The sequence below is a fragment of the Coptis chinensis genome, chromosome 6, assembly GCF_015680905.1.
Source record: "Coptis chinensis isolate HL-2020 chromosome 6, ASM1568090v1, whole genome shotgun sequence".
NCBI classification, from domain to species: Eukaryota; Viridiplantae; Streptophyta; class Magnoliopsida; order Ranunculales; family Ranunculaceae; genus Coptis; species Coptis chinensis.
This window is the reverse complement of record NC_141461.1, coordinates 13,915,743-13,930,325: the sequence shown is the minus strand read 5'-3', so window position 1 is coordinate 13,930,325 and position 14,583 is coordinate 13,915,743. Positions and strand designations below refer to the sequence as shown.

Sequence of the window (14,583 nt, the reverse complement as noted above, 5' to 3'; positions counted from 1 at the left end):
CCCAATGCTCCTTACCTGGATTTGACATAAATTGGCTTACAACACCAACGGCGAAAGCAATATCCGTATTGCACACACCATGACATACATTAAGCTGCCCACTGCGGATGCATAAGGAATCTTTTTCATTTGACTCTGCTCATGCTCACCCTTTGGACACATCTCTTTGGTCATGAGGAACTGGCCACCAAGCGGACAACTGACTGGCTTCGCTTGATCCATGTTGAATCTCTTCAACACCTTCTCAATGTAGCTTTCTTGAGAGAGCCACAACTTCCCACTCTTTCTGTCTCGAGTGATCCGCATCCCAAGTATATGCTTTGCTTGACCCAAATCTTTCATCTCAAAGGACTTACTCAAGTCTTTCTTTAACTTGGATATCTTGTTGATGTTTGGGCCAACTATCAACATATCATCTACATACAACAATAACACTATGAAATCCCCATCTAGAAATCTCTGAACAAACACACAATGATCGGAAGCAGACTTCTTGTATCCTTGCTTCGCCATAAAGGAATCAAATTTTATGTACCACTGTTTCGGTGCTTGCTTCAACCTATACAAACTCTTTATCAACTTGCATACTAGGTGCTCCTTGCCTTTGACCTCAAACCCCTCTGGCTGGTCTATGTAGGCATCTTCTTCAAGGTCTCTATGAAAAAAAGTTGTTTTAACATCTAGCTGCTCAACCTCTAGGTTCATACTTGCGGTCATACCCAATACCACCCGGATAGAAGTCATTTTCACTACAGGAGAGAAAATCTCATCAAAGTCAATCCCTTTTCTTTGACCAAATCCCTTCAGAACAAGGCGAGCTTTGTGCCTTGGGTGAGGATTGTTCTCCTCATGCTTGACTTTGTATATCCACTTATTCTTGAGAATTTTTTGTCCTTGCGGTTTCTTAACTAACTCATAAGTGTGATTCTTATGCAAATAATCCATCTCGTCATGCATGATTTTCAACCACTTTTCTTTGTCTGTACCTTCAAGTGCCTCTTGATAGTACATAGGTTCCCCATCATCCGATAGTAGCACGAACATATTTGGTGGATACCTGGTTGAAGCTAGTCTCTCTCTGTTCGACCTCCTTGCCCCATCTGCTGGTGCCTCATGAGGATGCACTTCTGCTTGCTCTGGTGGTGGTTCATGCATCTCATCTGCATCTTCTATACCAATAGGTTATATTCCATCATGAGCAATAGGATTCTCATCATGAGCTTCAAACTCATGGTTCTCTACATTCTCAATGCCTTTTGCACGTTCCATAGTAGGAACTTCTGGTTCTAAATCAACAAGATCATTGGTGAAAGCCTGTAGCTTCTCACCCTCCTCAAAGTCTGCTATGGTTTGGTCTTCCAGGAACACAACATCTCGACTTCGGATTACCTTCTTGTTAATCAGATCATAGAGTTTGTAACCAAACTTTTCATCTCCATAACCCAGAAAAATGAACTGCTTGGCTTTGTCATCAAGCTTGGATCTTTCATCCTTCAGAATATTATGCACAAATGCCCTGCACCCAAATACCCTCAAGTATCCATAATCAACATCTCTGCCTGACCATACTCTCTCTGGATAATCACTATTCAGAGGCTTTGATGGCGATAGGTCGATCACATGCATGGTTGTACGCATTGCTTCTACCCAGTAGGTTCTAGGTAGCTTAGAGTGAGACATCACGCATCTCATCCTCTCTACAATGGTACGGTTCATTCTCTCTGCTATTTCATTATGTTGCGGTGTCTTGGGAACGGTCTACTCATAACGAATCCCATGACTCTGGCAATACTCTTCAAATGGCCCAATATACTCACCCCCATTATCTGAGCGAATACACTTCAACAACTTCCCAGTCTCTCTTTCCACCATGTTGTGGAATTTCTCAAACACGTCAAGTACTTCATCCTTGGTCTTCAGACTATAGGCCCATATCTTTCTTGACACATCATCAATGAAGGTCACGAAGTATGAAGCTCCCCCATGGGACTTCACTTTTGTAGGACCACATAGGTCTGTGTGCACTAGTTCAAGGACATTGTCGTTTCTGTGAGACAGGAATCTTTGGAAAGACACCCTGTGTTGCTTTCCTACAAAACAGTGAGTACATGTATTTAAATGTGTACCTTTAATGTCTGCAAGGCCTTTTGCTTAGCAAAAACTTCCATCCCTTTTATGCCCATATGACACAGTCTCTTGTGCCACAGTTCGGAGGAAGCTTCTTCTTCGCGCATTCATTCACTTTACACAAACTAGCCTTGTTTTTGTAAAGAGAGAGCAGTTTTCTTCCTCCGGCTCTTCTGATGGAACCTCTGCTCAGTTTTCATACCTCGTTACCAAACGAGTTTACAAAGCCATCGTCATCTAACTTCCTAGCTGAAATTAGGCTTAGCCGAATGTCACGGACATGTCTTACATCCTTGAGTGTCAAGGTGTAGCCGAGATTGGTTTCTACATGAATATCTCCAATGCATATAATCTTCGAGATGCCATTGTTATCTTTCTTCACTTAACCATATTCACCACCACTGTAGGTAGTGAAGAATTCCCTGTGCGGTGTGATATGATAGGATGCTCCTGTATCTATCACCCACTCTGTATCCTGACATGAGGTACTAAGACAGCATATATCACAATTTGACACAATTCCCACTAGGTCATCGACTAGTGCGGTAGTATCTCTGCCTGTGTTTCCATTCCTCTGCAACATGTCTTCATGTACACAGTTATTCTTCTCATCCCTCTTCAGTATTCTAGCTTCACCCCTAGATTTACTTTTGTCATCACCTCTAGAACGAGATGGTTTTTTGTATCTACCTCTCCCCGTTTCTCTATGACAAGGATCTTTGAGCCCTTTGAACTCCTTCTAGTCTCCTCATTCAACAAAGACGTGGTAGCCATCTCCATGGTAACAATTCCATCCTTGGCTACTCCGTGTAGAGAGACTGCTAATGTCTCCCAACTTTTAGGTAGAGAGCCTAATAGAAACAAAGCCTCAACTTCGTCTCCCAAATTAATCTTCATCAAATGCATCTGATTGATAATATTCTGTACTTCGTTAAGATGCTCAGACATTGAAGAACCTTCTTGGTACTTCGTGTCGGCAAACTTCCTAATGACTAGCACTTTGTTTCCGCCCGACTTCCTCTCATAAAGGTCTTCGAGTTTCTTCCACAAGCCAAAAGCTGTTGTCTCTTGGGATACATGGTGAAAGACACTGTCGTCAATCCACTGTCGAATGTACCCAATTGCTTTTCTGTCAAGCTTGTTCCACTCAGTCGCAGCAACCGCTTCTGGTTTTTCTCCTCCATTCTCAATGGGTTGTGCCAAGTCCTTGTAGCAAAGCAAGTCTTCCATCTTGGCTTTCCAAATTGTGTAGTTCTTCCTATTCAGACTCGTCATGCGAGTGTTCACGGAATGGTCCATTTCTACAAGTTATTTAAACTCAAATCTTCTCTCAAGAGTTTTGGCAAACACCTTCTGACCAAGACTTGGATAACCCCTAGGCTAATATAACCTGCCTCTTATACCACTTGTTAGGGTTTATACCAATACCAATCGATTCCCCCACTACACAGATAACTTGTATTTTAATACAATTCAACTCCAGACAAATTCTAAATATCAACTACAACCTATACTAATATACCAAACTCGCTAAACAACTATTAACAACAAATAATAATGTAAAGCAGTAAAAGCAAACTATAACACAAATATTTACCGTGGTTCGGCCAATTGTGCCTACTTCCACAAGAACTAGTCCTTTATAAAGTGGGAAGGAAGATTACAATATCTCCTTTCAGTCTCTCACATTACTAGATCACTCTTCTCTCTTTACAGGGTAGTCTCTCTGTAAAGGTTATCTCTCAATCTTGATAGCTTTCAAGATTGGGTTTTCTCTGACTTTTGTGCTGCCTTTCGTGTGTTTGGTTTTGCCAAAAACCCAAACATATAAGCCAAAACTCGCGGTTCCGGAAAAATAGAATCCTGCCAAAATAGGCATATGGGCGCTGGCCTTCGGGTCAAGACCAATCGAAAAGTGGGTCGCAACCGAAGGTACTGGAAGTCTTCCACGGCATGGGCGCGGGTGAAATCGCGCCTTGGTCAAGGCCAATCTGAGCGCGGGTCGCGCTAGGACATTTCCACGCATAATGAACTTCGTTTTTTCTCCTCATGTGAAGGATAACGCCAACATTTAGTATCCGTAAATATTTCTCTTGTACATATATATTAAGCCTGGAGTTCTAGTGATTAGAGTGAAATCAATATCTGCACATAGAAACTAAAGCAGAATGAAGGTGACGAGAGGAAAATTGAATTCATTGACTTGATGAACTTAATAATAATAATTTATGTGTTTAACAGACAAAGTTGTTTGGATTAGTTACTACAGAACACTCAGATATGTGTTGCAAAATGTCGAAAAATAATGGCTGATATATCCGAAAAGTCTGATATGATATTTCGGTACCAACTTGATCTGATTTTCTTTCAGAACTTTGCTTTGACCTTTGTGAAATGTTGACTGATATATCATACATATCGGTATTTGTTGGCAGGTAAATGTGATATTCCTGACATTTTGATAGCTTGCGAGACAGTGATCTTTTTTACGATATTTCAAGAATAGCTCTGCTATACATCACATATTCCGCCACCCTTGCTCTGTAGAACCAAGAATCCATTGTCATCAAGTCTAACTTTGATTTTCAACTTTTCCAGTGCCTTGGCATTTCACCGCATTTCATATTTTTGAGCTATGCATTAAGTTCCAACCATAAAAGTAAGAATCTAGCTGTGTCCTACAAACATATTCCGCTAGCCTTGTTCTGTAGAATCTCCATTTCTTGTTAGTGTATAATAAGAAAACCATACTCATCAACATGGAAAAAGAATGTAAAGAATCAGAATCAACATCTTCACACCACACAATGACACCAGGATCATCAAAGAAACAGATATTGAACCAAGAAAGACTTAGCCATCTGCCTGAAGAGATTCTACATAAAATCTTCTCTTTCTTGGACATGAAAGAAGTCATTGAAACAAGCATTTTCTCCAAAAGATATAGATATTCTTGGAATTCTGTGCATACATTGAACTTTGATCTTTCTTTGTGGAAGAAACACCTCACTTCTCCTTCTGATCTCAACCGGTTCATACCTTTTGTCTATCATGTTCTTAGTCTTCGCCGCAGTGGGGGTGCAAATAATATTCAGAAGTTGAGTATAACTTGCAGTGATTCTTTTGAAGGAACTCATTTTAATAACTGGATTGATATAGCAATACACCGACATGTTCAAGAGATTGAGATCTATGTTCACAGTGATCAAGAATTTGAAGTGAACCCTTCCATCTTTACTTCAGAGGTAAAGATTTTTAAGTTGAGGGCGGATTTGAATTCCTCGGCGTGGTTTAGCCGTCCAATCAAGCTACCGCTTCAAATGTGTTTAGCTGAACATCTCAATACATTGGAGTTGGTTTCAGTGGCATTACCAAAGGGAGATGAAGTGACGATGAACTGCCCCGTCTTGGAAAATTTGATTATAAGAAAAAGTTATCAAGCGCCTCTAAAAAGTTTCACTATATGTGCAGTTCAACTGAAGAAGTTAAACATCGACAACAGCTTTATTACGCGTAGGCTCTACATTCGTTGCGAGAAGCTGGTTCGTCTCAAGTATATAGGTAGCATGTCTGCGGTTTCTTTGTTGGAGAACCTCAATGCTGTCATAAATGCTGAAATTTGTGTGGCATTAAATACTAGAAAGATGAAAGAAGAAGCCGCCAACGCTAAGAAAGTTATTGCAGCGATGCCTAATGCGAAATGTTTAGTGTTCAAGGGACTTGAGGTATGCTCTTCTCTCAATTGCGCAAGTTACTGTTCAGTAGCAGCTTATATAGCAGGTAATAATTAATGTGTATGGAACTCGGAATTATGTGAATATAACTAAAGGATTTCTAAAAAAATGGATACATGTGATTAATGATATCATTCTTGATTGGACTGCGATAAAATGGTAATCTACTGGGGAAGGTTAATCGTTTCAGGTATGAAAGGTTAAATTTGAATAGTTCTCATGTGGTTAGGGTATCTTAAGCCTTAAGCCACGTTTGCACCTATACCGAAGCTACTTCCCACTTCAAGTGTTCTTGATTTCCTGTTGAAAGATTAGATCCTCGTAATTTTGTGACTTCTGTCAACTGTGTGCTTACCCATCTATTTTTTGGTGTTTGGTGAGTCTCAAACTACATCTGTTATATACGGACTCATTTACATCTTTCATGCTTCATTGCCATGTGTTCACGTTTTAGAGTCCCTCTGCTTTTTGTTTGGCTATTAAAAGACTTCAGAAATGGTTGTTTGACTAGATATTGGATTTCTCCCAAATATGTCTTCTTCTGGAAGCAAACTTATTTGGATGGTCACTCTTCTTGTCTGCTGCTATATTTGATCCTTCGGATGGTCACGTACTCCTCAGGATGGAGCAGAGTAATAGGATCCTAAAGGTGGAATCAGCTTTTGTGTAGGATCGAGATCATCTAAGAAAATAAAATACTGATCTGGTATTTGATCCTCACTTACATATCCCCTCATAAAGGGGTAGCCATTCATGTAACTAAACCTTTATTGTATGTTGTTCTGCTGGCCTGGTCCTGTTTCCTGACGCCCCGCCAAAAACATTTACTCCGTTTTGTTGTTGAACTTACATTTTCTTCCCCATTTGGCTCAGTTTATGATATTGGGGACTTTTTTTCAGCGATTTGAATTCAATGACGTAATTAAGCTTTTTTCCCTACTTTTTTGCGTTAGTTTTGTTCAGGCTATATAAGTTTCTAGTGGGAATCGCTTATGCAAGTTGCCTCAATCATGATCATTCTACGTATATATGCACAAGTAATGAATTATTACTGCTTTTATACTGCAGGTGCAGTTTGTTTTTAAAGAGTGTACAGTCTTTTCATTGTCAATGTTACCTTACAATGCGCTAATTGTGTCTTTTCTCATATGATAAGGTGTTTCTGAAAATCCCAAATTCATTAGATAGTCTGCTCATTCCGTTGAGGTATTTAAGAAATCTGAAATTGCTGCCTTCAAGTCGTGACAGAGCGTGCATCTATGGGATGGCACATGTTCTTAAAGGATGCCCTTTACTTGAAAAACTTGCCTGGGAATCGGTTGAGGTACATGTATACTCATCGTAGATTAGCCATGTTCTGATATGGAAGTTTTTTCTAATGTTGCTGTCTTACATATTTGAATTTTGTATCCTTAGAGTTCAAGAATCACGGATGGTGGAGTGTATACCAGTTTCCCTTCAGAATTTGTGTTGTCTCGTCTCAAGATTGTTAAGGCCCACGTAGTCCAAGGACGTGTGGATGAACTCGAGTTTCTGACCTTCTTGTTGGAAAATGCTCCTGGTTTGCGAAAAATGACTATTGATACAGACACAAATGGGCAAATAGTCCATGTGGATGAATTTGAGTTTCTGACATTCTTGTTGAAAAATGCTGTTGGTTTACGAAACATGACTATTGACACATGCACTGGACAAATATCAGGAGAAAGGGAAGAGCTGCAGAAGTTCAAGTTTAAGGCCGACTTAGTAGCATTTTTATTCAATCGTCCACATACAATAGTATCATCTCTCAATTTGTACAATAATAGTGGTGGAATCAGGCAAATATGGAGGACCGAATTTCATTTTCCGACTTGTGATGGATAGTGACGGGATCAGGCAAATAGTTATTATCTTGAAGTTTCTTCAGGTAGTATGTACAGTGTCCTATATATGTTATAATTGTACGCTTTTCTTAATAAACATTAAGCATCAGTATTGGTGTTTGCTAAGATCTGTGAGGAGACTGTCATGCGAATACTTTTTGTATTAATTAAGTCTTTTTAGTACTACTTGTACAACTCCTTTCGTTACAGACTCCTAGATATAGAGAACTAGAGAAGTTCTACTTAAAGGTGAATCTTATTCTTAAAGGCTCATCAGTACTTTCAGACGCTAGATTAATTTGTTAGTGATTTTCCAGTGTTTGTCTTGTATTAAATTGATGTGCCTCGCTCTACAGTACTTTCACTACAATGGAAGTAGTGAACTATGGGCACCTTGATCTGAGACACTTAAGTAATGAACTGTATCCTAGACCATCTATAGTGCAGTGCAACTGCTGTAGCTTTTTGCTTTTATGCTGTAACCTACAAGGACAGAGTTGCCAGAAGAGATACTGGTTCCATCACTCTGTCTTGAGAGGAAGAAGGATATAGACTGCGTGATAATTGAGTTTTTGTAGCTTTATGTATGTATTCATGTCACATTTATATTAATCACACTTCCGCTAATTTCTTCTGAGTGCTTTCGCTGCACTCCTACCTGATGACGACAATATGTTGCTTGAGTCTCAGTTACTATTATTTATTCTAGATTCAGTTAGTGCAGCGATGACAAGATATTTCAAAAAGCTTGTAGAAAATTAAAAAGAAAAAAACACCGTCCTATAAGCTCAACAAAATATGGGGCAAAACATGAATTTAGTCATTTGGAGGGCCACGAAACTCCAAGTAGGGGTGGGAATGCCTACTCCAAGCCACCGAAGCCACCGAAGCCTGGCTACAGCAATGTTAGACGACATTGTAATCCTCATCTTCAAGAGATAAGGCGCTAGGTTGAGCCACCAAGAGAATTCTACAAGGAGTAGCTAGCTGGTTACTCACTTGCCTGAGTCGGTTTGATACCTTGCTAGCTAATCTAAATACTAATATAACTGCTAGCAGTGGGAACTGGGAAGTGAGCGGAGAGGGAAGGAGGTCAGCCCATTTGCATTTACCAAGCAAAATAATTTCAATCTAAATCTCGGTAATCAAGTCTGTTGGCATTTCGCCCCATTATCATATAACGAAATATATATATAATATCATGTTCCCAGTTCCACCATAAATCTTTGTATCCAAGTTTCAAGAGTCTAGCACTGTCCTACAAACATTTTCCGCCACCCTTGCTTTGTAGAATCACTATTTCTTGTTAGTGAAGAATCAAGAAACCATACTCATCAACATGAAAATTGAAGAGATCGACATGGAGAAAGAGTCAGAATCAACATCTTCACATCACACAATGATGCCAACATCGTCGGATGAAGACAAAGTCAGCAATTTTCCTGAAGAGATTCTACATAGCATCTTCTCTTTGTTGGACATGAAAGAAATCGTTTTGTTTTTTTTACCAAAAGCCTCCAGTAGGGAGGGGGGTTCGGCAAACCACTACCAGTTTATCTTATATATAAAGCGGATACCGGATTTTCCAATTAGTTCCCGTATTCCCGGTTTTACACCAAAGTTTTTAATGGGAAGGGTACCGGAAAGTTGGACAGCCACTTTATTTTTGTTCATTGAAAGGGTAAATTGGTCAACATGCTTTGCCTTTAAACCCCTTAAATTACAACCGCGAAAAAACCGAAGAGGCCATACTCTTTTCTTCGTCCTTTAAACCAACCGAAACAATTAAATAACTGCAAACTCTCCTCTTCGTTCCTTCGTTCTTTTCAAATTTTTTTCATCGTGGACCAAACTCTCCTCTCTTCATCATTCGAAACTCTCTCCCCGACGCTTTTCACAGTTTTTTTTTTTTTTTTAAAATCTCTTATTCAGAGTTACGATGCCTAGAGGTATTGTGTTTTTACTTCCTTTCAATTATTACTCTCTACGACTTCTTTGTTTTTTTTTTTTTTTTGTAAATCTCTCTTATTTAGAGTTACGATGCTAGAGGTATTTTGTTTTTCCTTACTTTCAATTACTACTCTCTACGAGCATGTGTTTTTGACATTTTCATTTTTGTTTTTTTACAGAACCAAAGTGTTTCACATCGGCGACGCGGAACCAGACTTCCCAGACTTCGAAGAAGAGTTTCTGAAAATGAACAACAAAGACAGAGGCGTTCTATTAATCATAGAAATCGTTATCAGAGGCATATCAATCAACGACACTTATCTTCTACCGTTAATGAAGGTTGGTTTTTTCCTTATTCCGTGTTAAAACTTTATTCTATAACTCTGTCTAACTTATTCTTTTTTTTAACGTTTTCTTTCAGATTCCCATCAACAGCATGTTCCTGCGAACACACGCCTGCAAGTAACAGCCTCATTGTGAATTGCTAGAAACATAAACGCGGATTTAGGTGACATTTATTGATGTTCCTATTTTGACACTTTAAGTTTGACGCTTTTAGTTCTTCTACGTCGTTTGCTTTGAATGCTGAATTCACCCATTTTAATAAATAGTTTTTTTCACTCAAAATGCTATGTCACTCAGAGGCACTTTTTATTACCTTTTGTACTTATCTCTTTACTCGATCAACACTTTACAGGGAGTAACAGACCTAGCTCGCATGTAATGTCAACAACTCTTCCATCGTCGAGACCGTCTATGATAAGTCATGAGTTTTATAGATGTGCAAGAGGTTTTGTTTTCGATCAAAGCTTCAATCCTTACATGTTGCCCAAACCTACACTTTGTCACTATTGTGGAGCCAAACAATTCATTCACGAGACATCTGAGATATGTTGTGGAAAAGGTAGAATAAAGCTTCCTAGGCCATCAGCGCCAACCGAATTAGTGCAACTATTCTGTGACGGCGTCCTGTGGTAAATTTAAAATTAGATATATACATTTATTTAACCTTGCCTGTACAGATACACTTTTATTATTCTCAAGCTATTTGTGTTTACATGCTCTGGTTATTTAAAAATTGGCCCTAATCTGATTTTTCTGCAGAATGCCAAATATTGATCTGGATATCATACCTTGCCAGATGGGTTTCCTCAAGGGTAACTCAAAATAACTCATCCTATGAAGTTCAAAATAAAACTGAACATTCAAAATATATGATAAATGTTGATAAAGTTCTATGGTGGGAAATCTTTGTAGGTTTGCTATGCCCCGCATATGCCCCACTTATCGTGCAAGTTCTCACATGCGCTTTTCATGTAGGCATGAAATCTAGTATTGTTGGCAGAACTGGCAGTGGCAAAACAACACTCAATCAAACTGTATTCTGCTTAGTTGAACCTACTGCTTCTAGACAGATCCTGTTAATTAAGGGGGTAAGATATTGTCCATTGTTAGTTATTACATCATACTATGAGATATACTAAGAAGCCAACTCTTAAAAATTTGGTTCCTTTTTTTCAGCTGAGCAACTATTCCTTAATGTAGGGATTTCTATACTGCAAGCCCCACTTTGCCCATCTCTTTAAGGATTCTGCGAATTTCAACTGGAACTTCCAGTTACGTGTACCTTCTTGATCACGTCAATCGAATTTCCTTTGAATTTTTTACCAGCTGTCCTTCGGTTTATTCCCTCATTGCATTTTGATTTTCGGCGCTGATATGTTGTGTGGGTTTCAGACAAGGTCACCTATCAAGGCTGCTGGAATGTTTTCTCACTTTTAGTGGTTATATAAGGTTGTTCAAATTTGACATGGATGATGGAACTATAACAATTACCTTACCATGTGGAAGAAAATTCGTTTATTGAGAAGGACCGTTTTGGGTGGTGCCCAATTGCGAACCACAGGTAATCTGTCTATCAGTTTATTGCTCAATATCTTTCCTTACTTTCTAATATAAGTTACTTTTATATTTTCTTATACACACAATTATATCTGTCGTCTGTGGTGTTGTTCTTTGTCATGTACACTTTTCCTTTGATTTGTAGTTTGAAATTTAGGCATGAGCCCAGAATTACAAACTTGGAATTCACGGCTTGACACAAAATTAAAGGCTATTTATTTACCTTTTCTCCTTTGATTTGTAGACTGAATTAAGGCTTGATTAGGAGATGGCCACAATCATAGACTTGAAATCCATGGGATAGTCCCCATTTTCTAGCAAGGAAAGTACAATCAATATATGCTGTGTCTTTGGGATTGCGGAAAGCTCCACCATTTTTTTAAACAATACCAAGTGGGACATTAACTCTTATTGCATACTGATCTAATATAAGCCTATAAGGGGTCTACCTAAAATGTTCAGTACCAATGTATAATAGTCTATTTTTCATTAAACTACACACCATGTTTTCTGAGTTGGAATATATGGCCTGATTAATGTAGAAGATATTGTTCTAATCCCGGACAACATATTTTGTAGGTCAAGAAAGAAGTCCCGAAGGTGGGGAACTACAAAACTAAAATTATAAAAGAGAGTTGGAATGACCTTCCAGCCAAGCTTTTAGAGTTGGTCATATCATCTCTGTTTCTTGGTGATTGCATTCGTTTTCGTCTTACTTGCAAATCCTTGATATCCATCACGCCACCAATGCGATCAAACCAGCCTCTTACACAGTGTGAATCTAGGTGTCAACACATACCATGGCTGATGTCCTTGCCAAAGAACAAGAGCGCTGAAGGCATATTCTATTATCCTATATACGAGAAATGTGCTACGTGTTGTAAAACGGCTTATCCACTAGAGAAGGTAAGTGCTACAGTTGTTATTCATCTGAATGAATTATATGCTTCCTTTTACTTGGCTTCTGGTCTGTGGATTATCTTTAACATTTTTATCACACAATAATGACCCTTCTGATTATGGTTTTGACTTATTTATATTGTGGACCTAACAAAGTCCATGTTGTTAGAAAGTAAATCGTATGAAAGCAGTTTACTTGCTACAATGCAAAAGAGTCACTCGAGCATGTAAGGAGGAAAACATGTTTTTTATCCATCACATAGTAACTTATCGTATTATAGAAAAGATACAATGTTTAATTAGTTATAGGAAAGATGCACAAAAGGTATTGGAGCATGTGCGGAGCAAATAGTGCCAACTTTTTACAATTTGAGCTACTTGGTTTTGACTGGCAATTAGTTTTAGTTAATTAAACTTTTTACAATGCTGAGGAAATGCTTGCGGTGACACAGGATTGGTTCTCTCTCCTGATGCTAAGCCTAGATTAAAATGGACGCCTGAGTTGCTCGAGCATTTCATCAGAGCTGTCAAACATCTTGGAGGAGCAGACAGTGAGTATCTCTTTCTTTACCTTTCTATATAAGCTAATTTTAGGAACATGCACCCGCGTCTTATTCTGCTAATTCAACCTTCTATATGTTTGTCACAGGGGCAACACGAAAGACAATTATGAAGCTCATTGGGATTCCAGGACTTACCCTATACCATCTAAAGAGCCATTTACAGGTAAAATATATTCAAAAAAACTTTCCAAATATTTCATCGAGGATTACGTATGACTAATAATCTGCTAGACAGCATAAAACCAAATCAATTTTGTAGGGACAATCTAATACAGGGAACAACAAAGTAGGTAGGATACTGCCTTTTTGAGTATTCCAACTTCATCTTTAGACAAAGTACACATAGTACCTCATTATTCAGAATAACCACATCACAAATTTTAAATTTTAAGAAGGCATTAACTTACTGTGATAGGTTTTATGGGTGCGGAAGCAGGGGATAGGATGTGTGATGCAAGTGGAGCACTCATGACAGTATCCCAAACAAACAAGTAACACTTTGAGCAACGACAAATCTTTGTATATACATTCTTTGGCTTCGACCTGAACTGACAAAAGAACTTAAATGTATCAGAAGCTTGGAGATAAGTGAAGCATTAGAGATGCAAATCGAAGTGCAAAGAAGGCTAAATGAACATCTTTAGGTAAATAGTCTTATGAGTTACCATAACCATCATCAACATCATCATCAACTAACAAAATGTTAAATAGTTGAGAGTGAATGCATGTGATATATGTGCTGAACTTACAATCAATGGAACGCCTATTCTATATGTAGGTGCAGCGATAATTACAGCTAAGGATAGAAGCCCAGGGGAAATATCTACAATTGGTTCTCAAGAAAGCCCAGGAGACACTTGGAAAACAAAAGCTAGGAGTTTGTGCGGGACTGTACGATGCCAAAGTGCATATCTCCCAGCTGGTCTCCAAATTATCCAATGAATGCCTCGACTCTGGGGCACCAGATGGTTCGATGGACAGTTGTTTGACCTCATCATGCGAGGGATCTCAGAAGGACCAAGAAATCCCCTTCATCAGCTTGACACCATATCATCATCACACTGATAAATGATAAGGTAACCATGGGATCAAGAGAGGAGACGCAGTGTGAAACAAATGAGCCTCAATGGTGTCGAAACATGAATGAGAACAATCTGTTCCCTTCCTGCTCAATAGATAAGACACTGAAATAATGTTGTTTTACTACCATTTACGGGGAATATCCGCACACCATTGTTTTCCATCTTCGTGTTTTGGAATATTTTTTTTTGTGAAGAAGAACTCGTATGGTGTATTCAACAATCTAAGGTGAGTTTCAGGCTGTTTTAAGATGAAGCGTTTGAAAATCATTCCATTTGCGTTCCCTATACAAAAAAGGACTAGCACTTGCGAAGATCGAATCTACTAAGGTAGGAATGACTTTCTCAACTTTTATTATTATTGTGATTGTTGTATGATTTTTCACTTAATTCTTCTCAATGCCAGTTTTCCGTAAAGTTGCCAGGTATTGTAGTCTTCATTTTTAGGTTTATTATTATCTAT

At 38.7% G+C, this 14,583-nt stretch overlaps 2 protein-coding genes and 1 pseudogene across 3 annotated transcripts; all 3 read left to right on the top strand.

Annotated features, from left to right (window-relative positions):
• The first annotated feature begins 4,886 nt into the window (after positions 1–4,886).
• On the top strand, positions 4,887–5,918 carry LOC147491595 (F-box/LRR-repeat protein At3g26922-like). The gene has a single exon (XM_086567283.1). It carries the CDS (start codon positions 4,887–4,889, stop codon positions 5,916–5,918), a length of 1,032 nt encoding a protein of 343 aa, XP_086423409.1.
• A 660-nt stretch (positions 5,919–6,578) lies between these two features.
• LOC147491594 (uncharacterized) lies at positions 6,579–7,910 on the top strand. Its single transcript, XM_086569093.1, has 3 exons — positions 6,579–6,779; positions 7,018–7,185; positions 7,278–7,910. The coding sequence occupies exons 1-3, from the start codon at positions 6,738–6,740 to the stop codon at positions 7,725–7,727; spliced, it is 660 nt and encodes a 219-aa protein (XP_086425219.1). The 5' UTR covers positions 6,579–6,737; the 3' UTR covers positions 7,728–7,910.
• A 4,986-nt stretch (positions 7,911–12,896) lies between these two features.
• Positions 12,897–14,260, top strand: LOC147491593 (myb-related protein 2-like; annotated as a pseudogene). The gene is made up of 6 exons (XR_015199421.1): positions 12,897–13,029; positions 13,128–13,204; positions 13,301–13,331; positions 13,457–13,532; positions 13,616–13,685; positions 13,820–14,260. The product of XR_015199421.1 is annotated as a myb-related protein 2-like (transcript).
• The last annotated feature ends 323 nt before the right edge of the window (positions 14,261–14,583 follow it).

Excerpts from the sequence above, each read along its gene's own strand:
- LOC147491595 (XM_086567283.1), top strand. The coding sequence starts at position 4,887 with ATGGAAAAAGAATGTAAAGAATCAGAATCAACATCTTCACACCACACA.
- LOC147491594 (XM_086569093.1), top strand. The coding sequence starts at position 6,738 with ATGATATTGGGGACTTTTTTTCAGCGATTTGAATTCAATGAC. Across the intron at positions 6,780-7,017 it reads AGCGATTTGAATTCAATGAC|GTGTTTCTGAAAATCCCAAA; the intron begins GTAATTAAGCTT and ends TCATATGATAAG. Across the intron at positions 7,186-7,277 it reads TTGCCTGGGAATCGGTTGAG|AGTTCAAGAATCACGGATGG; the intron begins GTACATGTATAC and ends TTGTATCCTTAG.